The sequence below is a fragment of the Taudactylus pleione genome, unplaced genomic scaffold, assembly GCF_031769625.1.
Source record: "Taudactylus pleione unplaced genomic scaffold, aTauple2 ptg000682l, whole genome shotgun sequence".
Lineage (NCBI taxonomy): Eukaryota > Metazoa > Chordata > Amphibia > Anura > Myobatrachidae > Taudactylus > Taudactylus pleione.
Window position 1 is genome coordinate 1,985,397 of NW_028285084.1, and position 20,923 is coordinate 2,006,319.

The following is a 20,923-nucleotide window of genomic DNA, read 5'->3' on the forward strand; positions in this document are numbered from 1 at the left end:
TTTCTGCATGCTCACAGTCCGGCTTACGCGCATACACATTGACTAACAATTGCTGCATGCTTGCAGTCCAGCATATACGCATACACCTTGGCTAACAATTTCTGCATGCTCTCAGTCCGGCTTACACGCATACACATTGACTAACAATTGCTGCATGCTCGCAGTCCGGCTTATAAGCATTGGCTAACAATTTCTGGATTCTCGCAGTCCGGCTTACAAGCATACACGTTGGCTAACAATTGCTACATGCTTGCAGTCAGGCTTGCATGCATACATATTGACTAACAACTGCTGCATGCTCGCAATCCGGGTTTACCCGCATTATTATTGGATAAAAATTGCTGCATGCTCGCAGTCCGACTTACACGCATACACATTGGCTAACAATTGCTGCATGCTTGCAGTCAGGCTTACATGCATACATATTGGCAAACAATTGCATGCTCGCAGTCCGGTTTATACGCATTGGATAAAAATTGCTGCATGCTCGCAGTCCGGCTTACACGCATACAAATTGGCTAACAATTGCTGCATGCTTGCAGTCCAGCTTACACGCATACACATTGGCTAACAATTGCTGCATGCTCGCAGTCCTGCTTACACGCATACACATTGGCTAGCAATTGCTGCATGCTTGCAGTCAGGCTTGCATGCATACATATTGGCAAACAATTGCTGCATGCTCGCAGTCCGGTTTACCCACATTGGCTAAAAATTGCTGCATGCTCGCAGTCTGGCTTACACGCATACACATTGGCTAACAATTGCTGCATGCTCGCAGTCCGGCTTACACGTATACACATTGGCTAACAATTGCTGCATGCTTGCAGTCAGACTTGCATGCATACATATTGGCAAACAATTGCTGCATGCTCGCAGTCCGGTTTACCCGCATTGGCTAAAAATTGCTGCATGCTCGCAGTCTGGCTTACACGTATACACATTAGCTAACAATTGCTGCATACGGATTACATGCATACGCCTTGGCTAACAATTGCTAAATCTGTGAATATATCCGCATTGCATCCACATCCGAATCGGGCCCAAGATTTGGAAGCAGAGTGGCATGGGATCATTATAAGGTGTGGATCATTCGATCTGGTGTTTGGGGTTTACAAGGTTTATATAATTTGATTTGTATATTTTGTTTCATCCGAATATGTTGTATAGTTTTCGACAGGATTATCACTATAATCCTATAAACTGGAAATGCTGGTCCTCTTTTATTTTGGAACGATATTAATGTTTCTTCATTGTGTCCCAGATCCCTTTTAATGGACCTTACTTATAGGTAACTTCATGACTGGTTGTAACTATGCTTTATATTACTTATACCCCTTTCAGACATACTGAGATTCCCGGGATTTTGGCCTGCCTCGGCCAAAATTCCTGGGTCTCATGTCTGTGTGAAAGGTACCTACCCGGGAACATGTTCCCGGGTAGCCGCCCTTGCAATCGACCAGGGTTTTTCCCGGAACTTAAGTCCCGGGAAATTACCCTGCTTCTGTCTGAATGGTGCTACCCTGGAATTTACTATTCCCCGGCAGTACCAAGCAGCTTTTGCATGTAGCTGACAGCGCAGACGCTCTGCGCTGCTGCTTTGAGCTGACAGCGCAGAGCGTCCTATAGGACGCCCAGCGCTGCTGCTATGAGCTGACAGCGCAGAGCGTCCAATAGGATGCTCAGCGCTGCTGCCTTGAGCTGACAGCGCAGAGCGTCCTATAGGACGCTTAGCGCTGCTGCCTTGAGCTGACAGCGCAGAGCGTCCTATAGGACGCTCAGCGCTGCTTCTTTGAGCTGACAGCGCAGAGCGTCCTATAGGACGCTTAGCGCTGCTGCCTTGAGCTGACAGCGCAGATCGTCCTATAGGACGCTCAGCGCTGCTGCTCACCACCCCCAGCATCGGCCGGCTGTGTCACAGCGGGCCGCCCACACTCCCGCTGGACCACCAGGGAATTAAAATATATGTTTAAAAAAATTATATTAAAAAAAAAACTGTATTACGATTGGCCGGCTTTTGGCTGCTGAATGATGACATCATCATCATCAGCCAGAGAGGGGATAGGCTAGGAGGAGCAGACGGCAGAGAAGAGGCAGGTAAGCAGAAAAACCCTGCTCTTGTCTGAAAGGGGTCCACCTGGGAATTTCCCGGGTAGACACTGTAGTGTGAAAGGGGGGTCTCGACCAAATACCCGGGAATTTGCACAGGAGAAATTCCCGGGTCTGAGCAGGAAATTTCCCGGGTTGTATGTCTGAAAGGGGTATTAGTTCTATAAAAACAGTTAAGACACAAAAACCCTGAATGACTAAATATGAACAATAAATTGGTAACACACCTCAGAAGTTTAAGGTGTGTGTGTGTGTGTGTGTGTGTGTGTGTGTTTGTATGTGTTTGTGTGTGTGTTCTATACTGTACTTTAATTTTATTTTTCATGGAGAATTTAAAACCATTTGCCTGTACCAAGTGAGAAGTAATGCTTTATCAATTCAGGGGACAATTTACAGTTCATTGTCTTTATGATTTCAGTGCACAGTAAGGTTTACATTTATGCTTCTTTACAGACCTAGCATGTCTGGGCTGCATTTGGTCAAGCAAGGTCGAGATCGAAAAAAAATAGACTTGCAGAGAGATTTTACTGTGGCGTCCCCAGCAGAATTTGTCACTCGTTTTGGAGGGAATAAAGTTATAGAAAAGGTATACTTTACTCAACATATTTACATATCAGGAATATTTCTGCATTCTTCCAAAACAATATTTACTGTTAAACAATGGACTAACAAATATAGCCACGAAAGCCCGGCACTCACCACCTGGGTCGCAAAATATGCTTGCTATGGTGCCTTCCTCCAGTGTAAAAAACACTCCATATAGAACAGGGTAGAAAGGTGGCACTCAATAGGCTTTGTACAGCAATAAAAATGTCCTTTATTATTCCAATGTTTCGGGGTCTCCCCCTTCGTCAGGGACAGCAACAGATTGTTGCTGTCCCTGATGAAGGGGGAGACCCCGAAACGTTGTACAGCAATAAAAATGTCCTTTATTAGTCCAATGCCTATTGAGTGCCACCTTTCTACCCTGTTCTATCTAAATATATAAATATATATATATATATATATATATATATATATATATATATATATTTTATTATTATTGAAAAATGTAACATAGTTTTAACAGTAGTAATCGTGTAGTCCCCCTTACTTCCTCTACTTGTTGGCATCTGCCAGGGGTCTGTTCTCGGCCCCGTTCTCATCTCCCTCTATACCTCCTTTTTTGGAATCCTCATTAGCTCCTTCAGCCATCATTATCATCTTTATGCTGATGACGCTTAAATCTGCCTCTCCTCTTCTGACCTGTCTCCCTCCATCCTCTAGCGCATTTCCAACTACTTATCATGGCCAAGACCAAACTTATTGCCCATCTGTCCCCTGCCCTTTGAGGGTATGTTTCTGGCCCTCTCTCTCAAATCCCCCTCTATTTGTGTTCCCCCAGGTCTGCTTTCTTGGCATCTTCCTGGACTCTGCTCACTGCTTTATTCCCCACATTCAAACCATCTCTCAATGTTATCTCCAGCTCTGGGTCATCGCCAGAATTTTTCCTTCCTTACCGCTGATGCCACCAAAACTCATGCATGCTCTTATCTTTTCCCGCTTAGACTTCTGTTACCTCCTCCTCTGTAACCCCTCTTTATTCTCACTTCAATCATTTTGTAACACTGTTGTGTGTCTTCTTTTCCTCTCCCGCCATACAGCTCCTGCCATCCACCTCTGCAACCTGCTTCACTGTCTCCCAGTCCCTCTCAGAATCCAGTTCAAAGTACAAAGCCTTAAACCACTCTTCCCCTCTGCCCATCTCCGACCTCACTTCTACTCCACACTCACTCCCTCCTTCTCTATTCCTCCTCTAGACCATGTCCTTCACCCTGATCACTTCCTAACACTTGCCTCCCAAGTTTTGCTCGGGGAGTCCCATCCTATGGAACTCACTCCCTCGCCAGTCAGACTCTCGACTAGTCTTTTAATCTATAAACCTGCCCTTAAAACTTACATTTTTGTCATTTCATCATGCCCTCCTGATAATATATTATTATTCTCTTCTACCCATCCTCCATGTATCCTTCCCAGTCCACCCTTTAACTGTTTATCCCTTCCCCTTAGTTTGCAAGCTCTTATGGGTAGGGCCCTTCACCCTCTTATTTTTCCCTTCCACTATCCATGTCACCAGTGTTCATATCCTTTTCTCCCTCATTGATACTGACTGTTTGTTTGCCAATACAATGGGTACAGGATCATGGAGTACTGAATAGATTCCCATCCACAATTTGCCACTGCAAATTCCTGCTAGCTTCAGGGTGTTGCCCTATCTTAACTTATGGTCTACCTCGACTGTGGTGTGATAATAATGTTTAATACTTATGCTATAGTCTCCCATTATGTGCTGAACTTGCTCTGGAACTTTGTTACAGTTTTCTCCTTCATCCACTAAGGGACACTGGAGCTCAATACACTGGGGTATAGATAGTGGTAGAGTAGAACCTGGCACTTCAATAATTTAGAAGTGTGACTGGCTCCTCCCTCTCAATGCAATATCAGCCTCAGTTTTAGAAAAGTGCCTGAGAGAGCCGGTAGCACATTTAGGCTGTGTCCAGCCTTTTCATATAGCTTTCTTTTTGTTTTTATAAACAAGCATTGAGGACAGGCAGACTGCTAGCTGTGGCAGTTTTCTTGCTACAGGGGAACTGCCGGGAACGGCACCGCCACAGCTGCTGCAGTCTCTGTCCGGTGGCCCTGAGGAGGGGGCTCACAGATGGAACCATCTGACCCTGCAAGGACCTGCCACAGCTGACAACGGCTCATGTCCGGGTTCCCCTCAGCCCAGCATCCCAGCCGCAGCAGCCTGTAAGTATATCCACTGCTCCTGATTAGCAGGAGCAGTGGATGTTTATAGCTTGGCTCAGTGACATGCCGTGGCTGTCACTATTAGGAGAGACCCCGATTTCCCCTCCTCGTGGTTTCTGGGGACAATGCTAATAGGGGCAGTTTAACAGCCGGGGTTAATTCCTGGTTAAAGCAAGAGGGGGCGGAGCTTATTATCGACGCGTCCTGCACTCTATTGTTGCCATTTAGTAATCTGGCTCTCTCACAGTGTGACAGCATAATGCCTGTTACACACTTAGATGCCTGCTCTTCCCTCCTCTATGTCAAAGAAGAAGGTTGTCCTGCTGCTCCCATGGAAGCCCACAGAGCACAGCTCTGACAGACACTAAGCGGCTATGCCTATATCGTAGCCTGTAGGCGAGGAGTGCTCCCCATGTGCATCTTTATATTCATATCACTGCATCCCTGCCTGTCATATTGTTGTGCAGTACAGCAGTGGATAGCTAGCTGCCACCAGAACACTGTATGTCACAGAACTACCGGCCAATCTTCGAGATACGCCAATCTGAGAATCTCGTCCAGTGATTTATACCGGTTACCTGAGCACGCGTGATTAAATAAACCAAGTCACTGCCATCAGCAAAAGAAATTTGTGCAGACTGGCTATCAAGGATCTGGCCAGCTGTCAGGTAATTTCCCTGGACATACTTCTTATGTGCTATATACAAGTTGACATAATTATGGCTGAAGCAGGAAAAGAGACTCCTTTAAAACCTGTTGTCCACCTTCAATGGGGAATAGTTCAGAGGAGTTTTGTCACCTATCCACACACAAAGGACATTACATATAAATTAAAAAAAAAGGGCAATAACATATCCTGCGCAGCTATGCCCATACGGATGCAAAATCCGCATTTTTGCTACACTGTATGTGTTTACTTTCTGGCACTTCTCAATAAGGTAGTCCCAATGCAGTGCAGGAGCATTGGTAAGGGGCTCCCAGGGGGGGACTTAGGGTTAGGCTAGAGGAAGGGGGGGTTGGGGTTAGGCACCTACAGGGGGGGTTAGGCACTGGGGGAGGAGGTTGGGGTTAGGCACCCCTAAGAGAGGGTTGGGGGGGGGGGGAGTGTTGGCTTAGTTCTCTTACTTACCTGTTGGGATCTTCATTGCTGCCGGGATTTGAACCGCTGGACGTAGGTCCGACGGTTAATCATACCGTTCCCAGGCAGTACTTCACCCAGGCATATGTGTGTGCACACTTTGGCATTGGCATTGGAAGTTGGGTTTAAATAGTGAGCAATAGATTACTCCATGCGCTTGGGCTTAGGCTCTACAACTTTACATTGTGATTATGACATTAATCTGTCTTCCCCAATTCCTACTGTTGTGTGTTCTCCTATTTGTGCTAGTCTGTATTCCCTTATCCACACCAATCTATCTTTACCCATCTGCACTGCTCTGTCTTCCCATGTCCATGCCACTCTCTTCCCTCCTCCACGTCGTTGTCCCCCCAAACCGTGCCACTCTGTTTCCACCCATCCGCACCACCGTTTTCCACCTATCTGCGTTACTTTGGCTACCCCCCCTCCTCTGTACTACTTAACCTTCCCTCCTCTACACGCCTTTGTGCCTCACCTATCCACGCTGCTGTGTCTCCTCCCCCCATCTACACCACTTTTATTCCATCTGCACAGCTCTATTTTCTGCTTTGACCTCAGTTGCATAAACTGCATGTGTGTTTTCCAATGAGCACACAATTCTGGTAATTAGCAGCTCCACCATTTTGTGAGTGACGGCAATCTCATTCTGTGAGAGTGCTGAATCTGCAGTTAACCACAGGGTGTGATGGCATACCATATCTGTATTGCGCAAGGAACACATCCATTAAGGCGTCAGCCTTAATGATCGTAATTTCATTATTTTTTTAAGTTTGTGTGGCAGAAAATCAATAGGTTTTGTGAAATTTCAGATCATGTCTAAGCAGCCTTAATGGGACATGTGAAACCACAAGGTTTTTTGTCTATGGAAATATATATATATATTTATATATATATTCCATACATTCTAATGGAGCATGCCGGGCAAGGTCATAGGGTCTCATTTAGACCCGGTCGCAAGCACTGAGCACTCGCAACCGCATCGATGTTAGCCCTGCGCACGCGCAGCGGCTCCACTGCGCGTGCGCAAGCCCCGGAGTGAGGGAGAAATTCTCTCGCTCCGGAGCTCACTACAAAGGGGGCGGCTGTCGCCCAGTTTTGTAGGCGGGGCGGGGGTTGTCGTTTTGTGGGTGGCCGCACTGACATCAGCAGTGATGTCAGTGGGGAGCTTCCTGCTCAATCAGAGCAGGAAGCTCCCTGGGGCTTACGGTTGCCGAGACCCAACCTTAGGGTCTCATCGCAGCCCTGATGGTCGCGATGGTCTTGACCATTGCGACCATCAACCTGGTCGGTCGCTAAAGCTGTGGGTGTTAACCCACAGCTTAGCTAGTCACCAGGAGGCCGCACTTGAAACGTGAAGCGGCCGCCCTCATTCAGAGAGAGCGCTCACTTCTTGCGACCGCCTCTGAATGAGGGCCATAGTGTGGTCCAGTTGTATGACCAAAATGTCTCCACTAACAATTCTATAAATTTTGTATAGCATTTTCTACTGCCACGTCTCCAGGCTGAAGTCTGAGCTGTAAATCTTTGGGTCTTATACCACGTATGGAAGTTATTGCTGCTCTTCATACCGGAAGAGGCTGGTGACTGCGAGATGAGAAAGGTCAGTGAAATTCTACAAAGCATCCAGGGGGTTTCTGGTCACTCACAGGTAAGCAGACTTACCCCACACCCTAGCTGCTGTCCCAGCAGTCACCCACCCAATTATGTTAACCGTTTGCTTCAGTTGGCTCTCCACTTTCAAGCTTACCTAGCTTGTGTGTCCATAGTTCCAACACAGCTTATTCCTCCTTCCTGGAAAGATCCGTTGTCTGTCTCCACAGGTGTCGTTCGTATCTCTCTACCATCTTCCAGCAAGGATGTCACAGATAGGTGTGAGCATTGTTGGTTGAGGCTCTGGTACTTATTGGAGTCAGTGGTTCCGGTCTTCTGTAATGACATTTACCTCTTTGTCACAAATTCTTCTAGGAGCGTTTATCCTCAACTTGAGGTGACCGTCATTCTCTGACAGGTATTGTTATATAATTCCACTTTCTACTAGGTGGAGTACGACAGTTCTCTCTCTTCAGAGTGTGAGGTTAGCTCGCAGTGCTGCTTCTCGTTGGCTGTCGCTTGTTTGGAGACCTCTCCTGATTAATCTCTTTAGCTGGACTAGAGATATGCAATGCTATTATACTAGAATCTGTTGGTATTATGCTACATTCTGGACTCAGATGCCTAAATGGACTAGTGCATATGTTCTGCAGCATTAATGTGATATAGTCACAAGTTTGGTTCTTAGACAGCAATGTTTCCACGCATTATACTGATGATCTCTTTGTAGGGTGCTTCCCTATATTGGTAGTTCTTGCAGATGGCTCATGTCTGTTGGCTAGCTCTTCTTCTGCTAAAGTATCCTGATTCTTTTAATATGATGTTCGGGCCAGAAAGCTGGTATCGACTACACACTTCCATCAAGTTTGGAAGTCGTCTATCGTTTGGGGTTTATGCTGTGGTTTTTCTTTTCCGCTGTTACCAAGGTTGGTTGTTTTTCCAGGTGAGGTGAAAGCTAGACTTCTCCTTGGTCCGCTGAAGGGGTCAAGTTGCTGGCTTATCCATCTGTTTCAGAATGGGTTGTCCTGCTATCTCATTCTCTCCAAGGTGGTGTAGTCTCAATGCTGCCTCTTGACCTGTGGGATCTCCACTTGTTGGGACTTCTATGGTCTATCCTTGCCGCCTCTTGATCTGTGGGATCTCCACTTGTTGGGACTTCTACAGTCTATCCTTTCTGCTGGTTAAAAGCCCCCCTATTATATGGACCTCAAGAATGGTCTTGGTCAACTGTTCTGTACTTGGTTCTGGCCTTCATGTACCTGACTATGTATATATGTATGTATAATTTTATATATCTCGATTTATATTTTTATGCACAGCTGTGCTAGGATTCTAATGTCATGAGCTGTTGCTTCTTACTATTTTTAAAAATCTGGTAAGGTTTTCTCGAGTTTGTTCTCATGATGCTCCCCTTTTCCTACGGATGCTTGTTGGTGCTGTCTGCTACTAAATGGTCCGGTTTGGCCTGTTTTCTGCTGAGCTTACTATGTCTGACGATTCTTGTCTGCTGTTGTCCGCTAGGGTCGCCGTTCTCCTGTTTCATATGACTTATGCTGTTTGTTGTGGAATTTTTGGTGATGGTCCAGCATGGAGTTCTGATTGTCTCCTGTGCTCTAGGACGCTTGATCCTTAGCTCTTTAATTGGGCCTACGGTTCTTGGCAGTTCCTGTTTTGGTTGGCCGCGGGGTTTGCAAGTTCTCAGAGCTTCCCACCCGGGAGGTTAGCTTTGGGACATCCCCAGTGTTTTTTGAGCTCCAGTGTCCCCTAGTGAACGAAGGGAAAAACAACAGGATTTTGGTACTTATCGGTAAATCCATTTCTCCTATTCCACAGGGGACACTAGATGCCCACCCAGCACTATGTACCTGCCGTTTTGTTTGGTTCTATTGCGATTTTCTGCATTATATGGTTGTGTGACTGCATGTGTTCCCTGCAGAGGGGTTTCTCTGTTCTCCTTAGTCGGTCTTGTACCGTTTTGTGGACTTCTCCTTACCCTCGTCTTCCTGTTGTCCTCCGTCTCCTCTCAGGCTCAGTTTCTTAACTGGGACTGATGGGACATAGAGAGGGAGGAGCCGTCACACTTCTAAATTATTTAAAGTGCCAGGCTCTACTCTACCACCGTCTACACCCCCGTGTCTTGAGCTCCAGTGTCCCCTTTGGAAACTGAGAAATGGATTTACCGGTAAGTACTAAAAATCATGTTTACCCAATAAGGCGCTGCATACATTTTTGTGGCGCCTTATAAATAAAAGATAATAATCCATTAAAACTGGATGTTGGGTGTAACATTAAAGAGGAAAGGTGTGAAATGTCTTAATTTGGTTCTGATGGTTTTCGTATACAAATGTATCCACATACATCTAGCCTCCTTGTGCGTTAAACAGCCCTTCTAGTCGTGCCATGCCATGGCGTGACTCTGTAGAGCCGATCATCTTTCATGTGACTTTTTATTTTCATATGCATCTTATTTGCACAGAGGTGCGAATGGAATGCACAAGCAGTTTCTGCTGAATAAAATGCGGTATGCCTTTGTTTTCTGTGAAGCTGCGAATGTATCTACATGCAAATTGCTACATTACAGTGTCACAGAGCTTGTGCATTCTATTCGCACCGCTGTGTGAATAAGACGCATTTGAAGGTAAAAAGTAGCTCGAAAAGACCATTGGCGCTACCGAGTCACATGGCACTCATGCATGAAGTGTAATGCGACTTGTAGCGCACAGAGGATAGATGTATGTGGACACATCTGTACTACACATAGATATACACTCTGGGCCTGACTCTGTATGGATCGCAGTTGCTAATACGCACGCAGTCGGCCGATTGTTGCGTGCTACGCATGCATATGCATCACAGTGCGCAAACTAGCGATTGGGACTGCGATTGCAGAAGCTACGCAGACCTTTCGCAGAGTGACTGACAGGAAGCACCGTTTGTGGGTGGTGACGGTGGGTGGTCCGGGGAAATGCAGGTGCTCCCAGTGCGTTCGCACCCCATTGCAGGGGCGTGCATAACTTAGCCACTGCGACGCCATACGCGTATATGAGGTCTCATAGCGTGCGTGGTTGTTAGCAATTCCTGAGTAAGGTCAGGGCTTGTGCAAGTGTGCGTGATGCATGCGATGGTACTCTAAACATTACGGATGTGTGTAAGGTAAAGTGGGCGTGCTTATGTTGTGCTGAGTTTGCATTGCGATCGCAGTGGATTAACTTGTTATCTCAGTTGAAGTGCGTGCGTGCGTACGCAGTATTGCGATCCGTAGTGAATCAGGCCCTCTGTACAGTAGCTCAAAATTTGCTATCCTAGAAATTAAATTTTCATGTCTACCTTGCATCATTGAAGTGAACATATGTAAATTTTAATTTAATGCCAGTGCTGCTGTGTTTTTACTTATTTAAAGTCATGCTTACATATTTCTATATTTAATTTGTGTATTGTACGACAGGTGCTTATTGCTAATAATGGTATAGCAGCAGTCAAATGCATGCGATCAATAAGACGATGGTCCTATGAGATGTTTCGGAATGAAAGAGCAATTCGATTTGTTGTTATGGTAACCCCTGAGGACCTAAAAGCAAATGCAGGTGAGTTATATGTTCTTGTCTGTTTATAAATTCATAAACCTGTATTACTTTTAGCAAACATTACTTTAAAAAAAAAAAAAAAGAAAGAAAACACAGGCATACGGCTTTTCGCACCTAATTGAATATGGCCCATACTCTAAATGTTGGCTTTTTGATGTTCTAAATGAAGCCATGATGACATGGTTGTTTTTCTTTTAAGTCTGTGGGCCCACAATGGTAAAGAAATGTTTGAACCTGATTAAGGGTCCTATGTATTAATAATCGCGGAACTGCCGCAATTATTAAGGTTCTGTTTCACGGTGGATATTTTCATTTTTGATTAAAATATCTTTGTACAAAGAAAATTGCAGGGAAAGCGGTTACTATCAGTTATATCCCCAGCATATTGTAGGTCTTTCACGTCTGAAAGACCTCTCTGGGATAAGCTGACTCTGCGCATGCGCAGTGTAAGTTTCTGCCGCCACCGACTGGAGGCTGTGGGAGAGAGAGATCGGGAAGATCTTTCACCTGCTCGTAAGCCTCTATAGGCTTAAAGCAGTTTACACCAACTGAAGATGTTTGGTACGTAGGACTAGGATCGTGGCCTCATTTATAATAATGGGGACTGCAATCTGCTTTCAGTGCTTATAAGCACTCTGCCAGAGAGTTCTGTGAAATCTCCTGCATTGTGCTATTGGTAAATAGCAACAATTCATGCACTTATGCAGAAACTGCAGTTTTTATTTTATATATTATGAAAAAAATTGCTTGATTAAATAGACCCATATATCAGTTGTTGGTTATTTTGACAATCTTAGCACATTCCATGAAAAACAGGTTTATATTATTATTATCATCATCATCATTTGTATGGCACCACAAGTGTTCCGCAGCGCCTTAAAAAGTACATGAACAAATAAATAAGTAAACAGTGACTTACAATACAAAGCAGGACATGGACATGTATAATAAACATAGCTATATTAGCGACCTTTACGCCCACATAAGCAGCTGAGTGTTGGTTGCCCTAGTGGGGAGTAAGAGATAAATTAAATTACAGTAGGGAGAAGCACAAGAGAGTAGAGGACCCTGCTCGAAATAGCTTACATTTTTTAAGGTAGGGGCAGACTAACAGGAGTGACACAGATGGGGTAGGCGGGGAGGAAGGAAGATGTAGCAGCAAGTTAGGATGAGAGCTGGAAGGCTTTAATGAAGTAGTGGGTCTTAAGAGCTCATTTGAAAGATTGTAGAGAGGTGCAATGTCTGATGGGGAGAGGGAGGGAGTTCCAAAGGTGGGGAGCAGCGCGGGCAAAATCTTGGAGGCGGGAGTGGGAGGAAGTAATCAATTGGCATGAAAGGCAGCGTGTATTAAGTGAACAAAGAGGGTGGACAGAAGAGTGAAGGGAGAGGAGATCAGAGATGTAAATGAGAGAGGAATGGGTGAGGGCTTTGTAAGTGAGTTTGAGAACCTTGAATTGTGTTCTGAAATGGAAGGGGAGCCAGTGGAGGGTTGTAAGAGAGGGGATGGCAGATGTAGAGCCTTTGGAGTGGAAGATGAGCCGAGAAGCAACATTGAGCACAGACTGGAGAGGAGAGAGATGGGATTTGGGCAGGCCAGATAGGAGGAGGTTACAGTAGTCCAATCTGGAGATGACCAGTGAATGTATGAGGGTTTTGGTGGCATCCTGGGTGAGAAAGGGTCTGATCTTGGAAATATTCTTGAGATGGAAACGACAGGACTGCGAGAGGTTCTGAATATGTGGTTTGAAGGAGAGGGAAGAGTCCAGGATGACTCCAAGACAACGCACTTTAGGATGAGATAGTTATGCCATCTATTGATAAAGAAATAGTGGGACATGATGTTATGTGGGAGGGTGGGAAGACAGCTCAGTCTTAGACATATTTAGTTTGAGAAATCGCTGGGACATCCAGGAAGAGATAGCAGAGAGACAGTTAGAGATACGAGTCAGTAGAGAGGGGGAAAGATCAGGTGAGGAAAGGTAGATCTGAGTATCATCAGCATAGAGATGATAATGGAGGTCAAAAGAGCGGATGAGTTTACCTAGAGAGGATGTATAGAGAGAGAATAGGGGAGGTCCAAGAACAGAACCTTGGGGAACACCTACTGTAAGAGGCTGTGTTGGGGAGAAGTTGTCATGAGAGGAAGCAGAGAAGGAGCGGTCACAGAGGTAAGAGGACAGCCAGGAGAGAGCAGTGTCACGTTGACCAAGGGAGTGAAGGATATGCAGCAGTAGAGGGTGGTCCACAGTGTCAAAAGCAGCAGAGAGGTCAAGGAGAATGAGCAGGGAGTAGTGGCCCTTGGATTTGGCAGCAAGGAGGTCATTGCTGACTTTTGTGAGGGCAGTTTCAGTGGAGTGGAGAGAATGGAAGCCAGACTAAAAAGGGTCAAGGATGGAGTGGGGGGAAAGAAATGTGGTGAGGCGGTTGTAAACAATACGTTCAAGGAGTTTGGAGGCAAAAGGGAGGAGAGAGATTGGTCGGTAGTTAGAGAGTATGTTCGGATCAAGGTTAGGTTTTTTAAGAATGGGGGAGACAAGGGCATGCTTGAATGCAGAAGGAACAGTGCCAGAAGAGAGGGAGAGATTAAGGAGGAGGGCAAGATGGGAGCAGGCAGAAGAAGAGAGGTAGCGGAGGAGGTGGGAGGGGATAGGGGAGAGGTGGAAGGGGGGAGGACTGGATAAGAGCTTTAACCTTCCTCTCCAGTCACAGGGGAGAAGGATGTCAGAGTCCGTAAAATGGATGGGGAGGGAAGATCCAGGAAAGGAGGAGGTGGAGAGCTGGCGGACTGGTTGGATATGATGTCCTGATGTATGGAATCAATTTTAGATGTAAAATAGGTAGCAAAGTCAGTGGCAGACAGCAAGGAGGGGAGACGAGGAGGGGGTGGGCAGAGGAGGGAGTTGAAGGTGGAAAAGAGATGCTGGGGGATTTAAGGACTGCTTCCCTATACAACGTCTCCCTTACTTCTGCTCTTGAGCAACAGAGTCAAGAGCAGAAGTAAGGGAGACATTGTATAGGGAAGCAGCTTGTTCAGCGCAGGAGAAAGAGGGGTTAGGGGAGATAAGTGAGTCAAGTAGGGAAGAAAAGAAAGCAGTATCGATAGCTTCAATGTTACGCTTAGTGATGGTGGCTCTCGGAGGTAGAGGAGGGGAAGGAGAGAGGGATAGGTTAAAAGAGAGAAGGTGATGGTCGGAGAGGGGGAATGGGGAATTGGAGTAGGCAGAAATATCACAACGGTGAGTGAATACCAGATCAAGCAAATGCCCACTCGCATGGGAGGGTGAAAGTTGAAAGAGGCCAAATGAGGAAATGAGGGTGAGTAGTTTGGAGGCAGCGGATTCTGTGGGGATATCAATTGGAATATTGAAGTCACCTGGGATAATAGAAGGAAGGTCTGAGGAGAGAAAGTGAGTCAGCCAGGAAGCAAAGTTGTCAAGAAACTTGGAGGGGGGGGGGAGGTAGATGACAGCCACTCAGAGGTGTACTGGTTGGAAGAGGCGTATAGCATGAACTTCAAATGTGGAGAATATAAGGGATTGTTCTGAGGGTATAAGTTGGTATGAGTAACCAGGGGATAAAAGGACCCCAACACCACCCCCATGGTGACCCCCAGGCCTGGGGGTGTGGGAGAAGGTGAGGCCCCCATAGGAGAGAGCTGCAGGAGAAGTGGTGTCAGAGGGTAATATCCAGGTTTCAGTAATGGCAAGGAGATTCAGGGAGTTGGAGATGAAAAGGTCATGAGTGGGGGCAGTTTATTACAGACTGATCTGGCATTCCAGAGGGCACAGGATAGATTGACAGAGTTGATAGGAGAAATGTGAATGAGATTGTCAGGGTTGCTAAAGCGTGGAGAGGAGATTACTTTAGGAGACCGAGGTGAATAAAGTGTAGGGATCATTCGGGCTCCTGTGCTAGGGGGAAACCTGTAGGAGGTGGGCAGGGAGGGAAATTAAGGAGATGTGGATGGAGATGGGGTAAAGTGACAGGGAGAGAAGTGAGGGAGGAGAGATTAGCAGTGGGGTAGTAGGATCCTTGGGGGTTATAAGATAAAGAAAATGGAGTAATGGGGGAAAAGGGGGAGGAAGGCAGAGAGAGAAGGGGAGATAGGAGGAGGTGGAGGAGCCCAGGAGAAAAGGATAGAGGTGTAATCAGAGGGTAGAACAAAAGATTAGTTAGAAACTGACTGAAGGGAGGAGTTGAAGACAACATGGTCATGGTAAGGATGAGGTACAGTGTCAGCGCAACAAAAATATATTATAGAGTTTAGAAAAAGTGGAGATTTGATGGGAGCAGAAATTGAATATTAGAGTAGACAGTGGTAGTAGCTAGATGATGTAAGACTAGGCAAAAGAGCCAAGGTAAAAATACATTATTAGAGAGGTAAGCTGACATTAACAGTGTTCATTAATATCATCTGTTAAGCACAGAGGCAGCACAAATAGAAGAAAGTGATGCACAAAGTTTTTGTAGCAACCAAACAGAAGGCCTGATTCGATGGTGCCCTAGTGCGCATGCGCACGACGGAGGGAGCTCCGTCGTGCGCATGCGTGAGACCCGCATAGCGACAGCCAAGCTGTCGCTATGGGTCTCGCACCAAAGCGGGCGTGCTGTCGATGGTGAGTGACAGCACACCCCCTTTGGTGAGCGTGCCGGGGGCGTTGCTGCCCAGACGGAGGCATTCCCATGGGAACGCCTACCGTCTGGGGCCGGCCCCGCTGACATCACTAGTGATGTCAGTGGGAGTGCTTTTGGCTCTGATAGAGCCAAAAGGACTCCTGGGCTTGCGGCAGCGAGACACTACCGCAGGGTCTCGTCGCAAGCCCGATGGTCGCGATGGTCTTGACCATCGCGACTATCTTTTTGCCGTTCGCATAAGCTGTGGGTGGTCACCCACAGCTATGCGAGCGGCCAGGAGGCCGCTCCAGTTTTAGGTAGGAGGGCCCTGATTCAGAGCGAGCGATCTGGTCAGAGCGACCGGGTCTGAATCAGGTCCAGAGTCCAGTGTTGGAAGTTCAGGCTATGCAGTCAGCAGGCTCATGTAGCAGTGAGAATGTGGATTCACCTTTGCTGATGTTATTTTCTTCAAATCTAGATCAGGTTATTAGAAGTGTAGATAGGTTGTTTCCCTTCCTTTTCACTGTCTAATGCCAGTATTAATCTTAAATTGCACTTTTGATTTGTGCACTTCTGATACAGGTCACTTCCAACCAGGCTATTCCAGCCTACTAATGACCCATACATAGGAGACCTGCCATGTGAAGTTACTGATTGCTAACAAGCCCAGCACCCTCCCACTAATATGGCTAGCAATACATTGAGTAAAACAAACAGCACATACTACTAGGCTAATATCAAGCTCAATGAGCTAACTAACAAAGAAACGGCTACTAACTTAGGATAGTATTTTAGTTTGGAATGTGTGTATATATAGGTTTTGTTGTTTCTTTTGTTAGTTTACCAACGTCTGTTTATCAATAAGTTAATACCTTTTAAATACTTCTCTTTTTTTATAGAGTATATCAAGATGGCTGATCATTATGTACCTGTGCCTGGAGGACCAAACAACAATAATTATGCAAATGTAGAGCTTATCCTTGATATTGCTAAACGGATTCCAGTACAGGTAATAGGGATGCACCAGTTGTGTGTTTTTTTTTTTTTTTTTTTTATTACTCTAAATGATAGTGTTTGATAAGTAGTGATCTAATGTTTGAACACCATTGCTTTGTAGAAAAATTCCTTCTGTGTCACTGTAATTCTAAACTTCGTTAAAAGGCAGAAACTTTTATAATTATCTTTTCATTGCTACAATTGGCAGATGTCGTAAATACTTGCTGAACCTGTTTCCTTACTCTCTTTTGCATAGCTAAAAAGAAGAAAAAAAGTATTTACAGGTTGAGTCTTCCATAACCAAAATGCTGAATTTTTTTTTCGCATACCTGAGATAGTGAAACCTTTGCTTTTGATGGCTCAATGTACGCAAACTTTGTTTAGGGCACAACTTTATTATTTATTACCAGCTATTTATATAGTGCACACATATTCCGCAGCGCTTTACTTTATTAACTTTACTAAAAATGTTGTATAAAATTACCTTCAGACTTTGTGTATGAGGTGTATATGAAACATAAATGAATTTCATGTATGTACACAAACTTTGTTTGAGCCAGGCTGTGTGTATAAGGTGTATATAAAACATAAAAGCATTCTGTGCTTAGATTTGGGTCCCATTCCCAAGATATCTCATTATGGTATGCAATTATTCCAAAATACGGATTATTCCAATAGCCAAAGTATCCCTGGTCCCAGCATTTTGGATGTGTTAGACTCAACCTGTATTTGGATTGTACATGCAGCGCTATATGACTGGCGGGAGTAAGCCGCAAATGCATCTAAATCGCGATGCAATGCAACTAGAATGCACCAGGAGACTGTACTGATTATTTGTGATTTCTGAGACTTGTATATCTCTGTGTGACTAAGACTAAAAAGCTGCGGCCACTGCATTTTAGCACTTCGTATGCTGATTGAGAGACTCAGTCGCACACACAGATATACAAGTGTTACATATGAAATTAATTGGCACAGTCTCCTGGTGCGTTCTAGTTGAATCACATTGCGACTTGGACGCATTTTCAGCAAAAAAGATGCAATAAATGATGCTTGGCGCTAGCACAGTTTCACGGGACCAGGCGTGCCAAAATAGGCTGTTTGGCACGACTGCAGCATAGACGAGTGAGGACATATCTGTATCTCATGATCTAGACAGATCACTTCTCGGAACAGCCAATCACCATTCAGCTCTCTTAGCCATCACATTGAATACAATTACTTTGAATCCTATTGAATTATGTTCTGCAAACTTACTGTACTACCACTGCTCTCTAACTTTAACTAAGATTGAGTTTGCACATGCAATATAAGCATTATAAACATTATTTTATGTATGTATACGCAAATCTAGTTATGTCTTTAACCAGAGAATTGGGGTAATTATGACTGGTGATGACTGTTTTTGCTCTTTTTGTTTCAACTCTTCTGATTAGTATGTCTTCTCCCTTATGAGCAGTCCCCCTGCAGAATAATATACACTAAATATGTTCACCATAGTATAATAATATAGACTTCGGCAGATATAATATTCTTTTTTTTTTTTTAATTCAACAATATTTATTGATGCTTTTAGCATACAAGAAGGGTATACGATTGGGAAGCCGGCTGCCGGAATCCCGACTGCCGGCTTCCCGACTGCTTTATCCTCACGTGGGATAAATGACCGGCATCTATATCTAGATGCCTGTCATTTCCCCGACGCCGGGCGCTGCGTGCAGACAGCCGGGGGGGGGGGGGTTAGGTTTAGGGCACCCGGGGGGGACTTATGGTTAGGCACCCCCGCCGGGGGACTTAGGTTTAGGCAGCGGGGAAGTGGGGGGTTAGGTTTAGGCACTTAGAGGGGGGATTAGGGTTAGGCACTTTGGGGGGAGGTTGGGGTTGGGCACCCCTAAAGAGGGTTAGGGGGTTAGGTTAGTTTATACTTACCTTAGCGACGATCGGGATTTCCAGCGCTGTCGGGCTTCCGCTGACGGGAAATCTGCTTTTGTCGGCCAGGCGCTGCCGGGAATTGAACCGCCGGCCATGCACCCCGCGGTATTTCATACAGATTCCACAAGAAGAATGTTTTTTTTTCTTTTTAATTTTTCAATCATAATGCACAAATATAATAAACAGTATGGTAAAAAATACAATGATACATGTGTGGTCTTAATTCTTAACTACACAAGCGAATAGTGTGTAGGCCATACTATAACCTAGAACAATATAGATCATACATATTTATAATTACAGAGAGTGTGGCTTTCAAGTACGGTATACAATGGAAACATTTTAGTTTGAAAGAATGTGTAATAATTCAAATGCAAATATGTATTCATATTAAACTTACTCCATTAGCAATAGACAATGTTGATCCAATAACACCCGACCCCTCCCCCCCCCCGCCCTTTTGAGGATTTTAGCCATCTTGTCCAAATGTCAAAATAAATTTTCTTTGCTTTTCTGGCCGTATATACGTATTTCTCATGAGCCGCAACTGCATTAACAAAAGAGAGCCAAGTCCCTAAGTTTGGACCATTTGTTGCCAACCATGCCCTGGCAACACATACCTTAGCAAGCATGCACAGATTCATGATGTAACATTTGGTGTATTTGTCTAAAGCTTCTTCATCAATTATAGCTAGGATACATAATAGAGGGGTGAGTGCGTCTTGGGGTATGCCCGTGGAGACAATAATATGAAGTACAACCTTCCAAAAGGAGATAACTATAGAGCAAGACCACAACAGATGCCAAAAGGTCCCTTCAGATGAATTACACTTAGGGCAGTTTGAGTCGGTCCTACCCCTAATTTTGAGCAATCGTTCTGGTGTTCTATATACCCTGTGAATTAAAAATAATTGAATCTGTTGATATTGAACAGTTGTGGTGGCTAGATGAGGACTCCCTAAGGCTTTTTTCCATACATCTTCTGTTATTACCCCAATATCAGCTTCCCACTGCAGCTTAATAAGCAATAATTCAGTATTATGATGCATATGCAGCAACTCAGAATAAATCACTGATATCAAGGGTCAAATGTAATAGAGTGAGAGTTTAGAAATTGCGAGAGTTTAGCAGTAAACTCTCACACTTTTTAAACTTGGCCAATGTAATAGAGTCCAAGAACATGCAAACTCTCATGTTTTTAGACTCCAAAAACTCACGATTTAAACTCTCATCCAGGTGTTTTCCCATTTTAAAGATAATACTCGACCAATGTACTAGTGTGAGAGTTTACTGCTAAACTCACATTTTCTAAACTCTCACCCGATTCTATTTTGCCCATAGTGTCTAGAGCCAGCAGATTGTAGTAAACCTTTAATGGGGGACTCTTGTAACAGTAAGGGAGTATTTGTAAATTGGAGTTGGATATAATGATAAAAAAAAACATTTTTGGTAAACTTAATTTCTTGTTGTATTTGTTAGAAGGGCTTCAAAATCCCTGTGTGGTACAATTGTCCAAGAGATACCACTCCTCATCTCCCCCAGACCCCTCTAACTTGTATTGAGGAGAATTTCTTAAGTCCAAAAGTGTGAGCAAGGTGAGTATCTGGATCCAAATCCTCCCCCTGCATAATACGCGAGATTAGCCACCAGATATGAATAGCCTGTCTAACCAGCGGGACATCAACCACCTTCACATTATCACTTAAAAGTCGCTGTAGGGGTGAGAGCCCCGATGAAGATTATGCCAATAAGAGGGCGGGTAAGGAGTCAACTGTAGTATCCTAGATCCATTCCCATAAGTTCGCTAATTGTGCTGCATAATAATGGAATTTGAATAGGGGAAGCACCAAACCTCCAGAGTTACGGGACCTAGTTAGAGTATCCAATTTAAGTCTAACTCTTTTATTGACCTAGATTAGAGAAGATAGATGGGTTAATATCTATTTCAAGATCTTCTGAGGAATATACAATGGGGAGTGCTGGAGCACATATAAAAGCTTAGGCTGTATTACCATTTTGACGAGATTAACTCTACCAGTTAATGTTGAAGGTAATGTAAACCATACTTCAATACGGGAACTGAGAGAGTCTACATCTTTGAGGATCTTTGGTTATCCAAACTCCCAAATATTTAAAGGATTCTACCCATTTCAACTGAAGAGTTTTATAA

The 20,923-nt window shown here is 44.8% G+C and overlaps 1 protein-coding gene across 2 annotated transcripts in view; it reads left to right on the forward strand.

The window, feature by feature from the left end:
* Positions 1-20,923, forward strand: part of ACACA (acetyl-CoA carboxylase alpha) — a 532,248-nt gene that overhangs the window by 21,444 nt on the left and 489,881 nt on the right. For both annotated transcript variants that reach the window (XM_088455952.1, XM_088455953.1), the window contains exons 3-5: positions 2,563-2,695; positions 11,073-11,211; positions 16,725-16,834. In XM_088455952.1, coding sequence (XP_088312078.1) covers positions 2,563-2,695; positions 11,073-11,211; positions 16,725-16,834 — 382 coding nt within the window. The remainder of the gene's footprint in view (positions 1-2,562; positions 2,696-11,072; positions 11,212-16,724; positions 16,835-20,923) is intronic.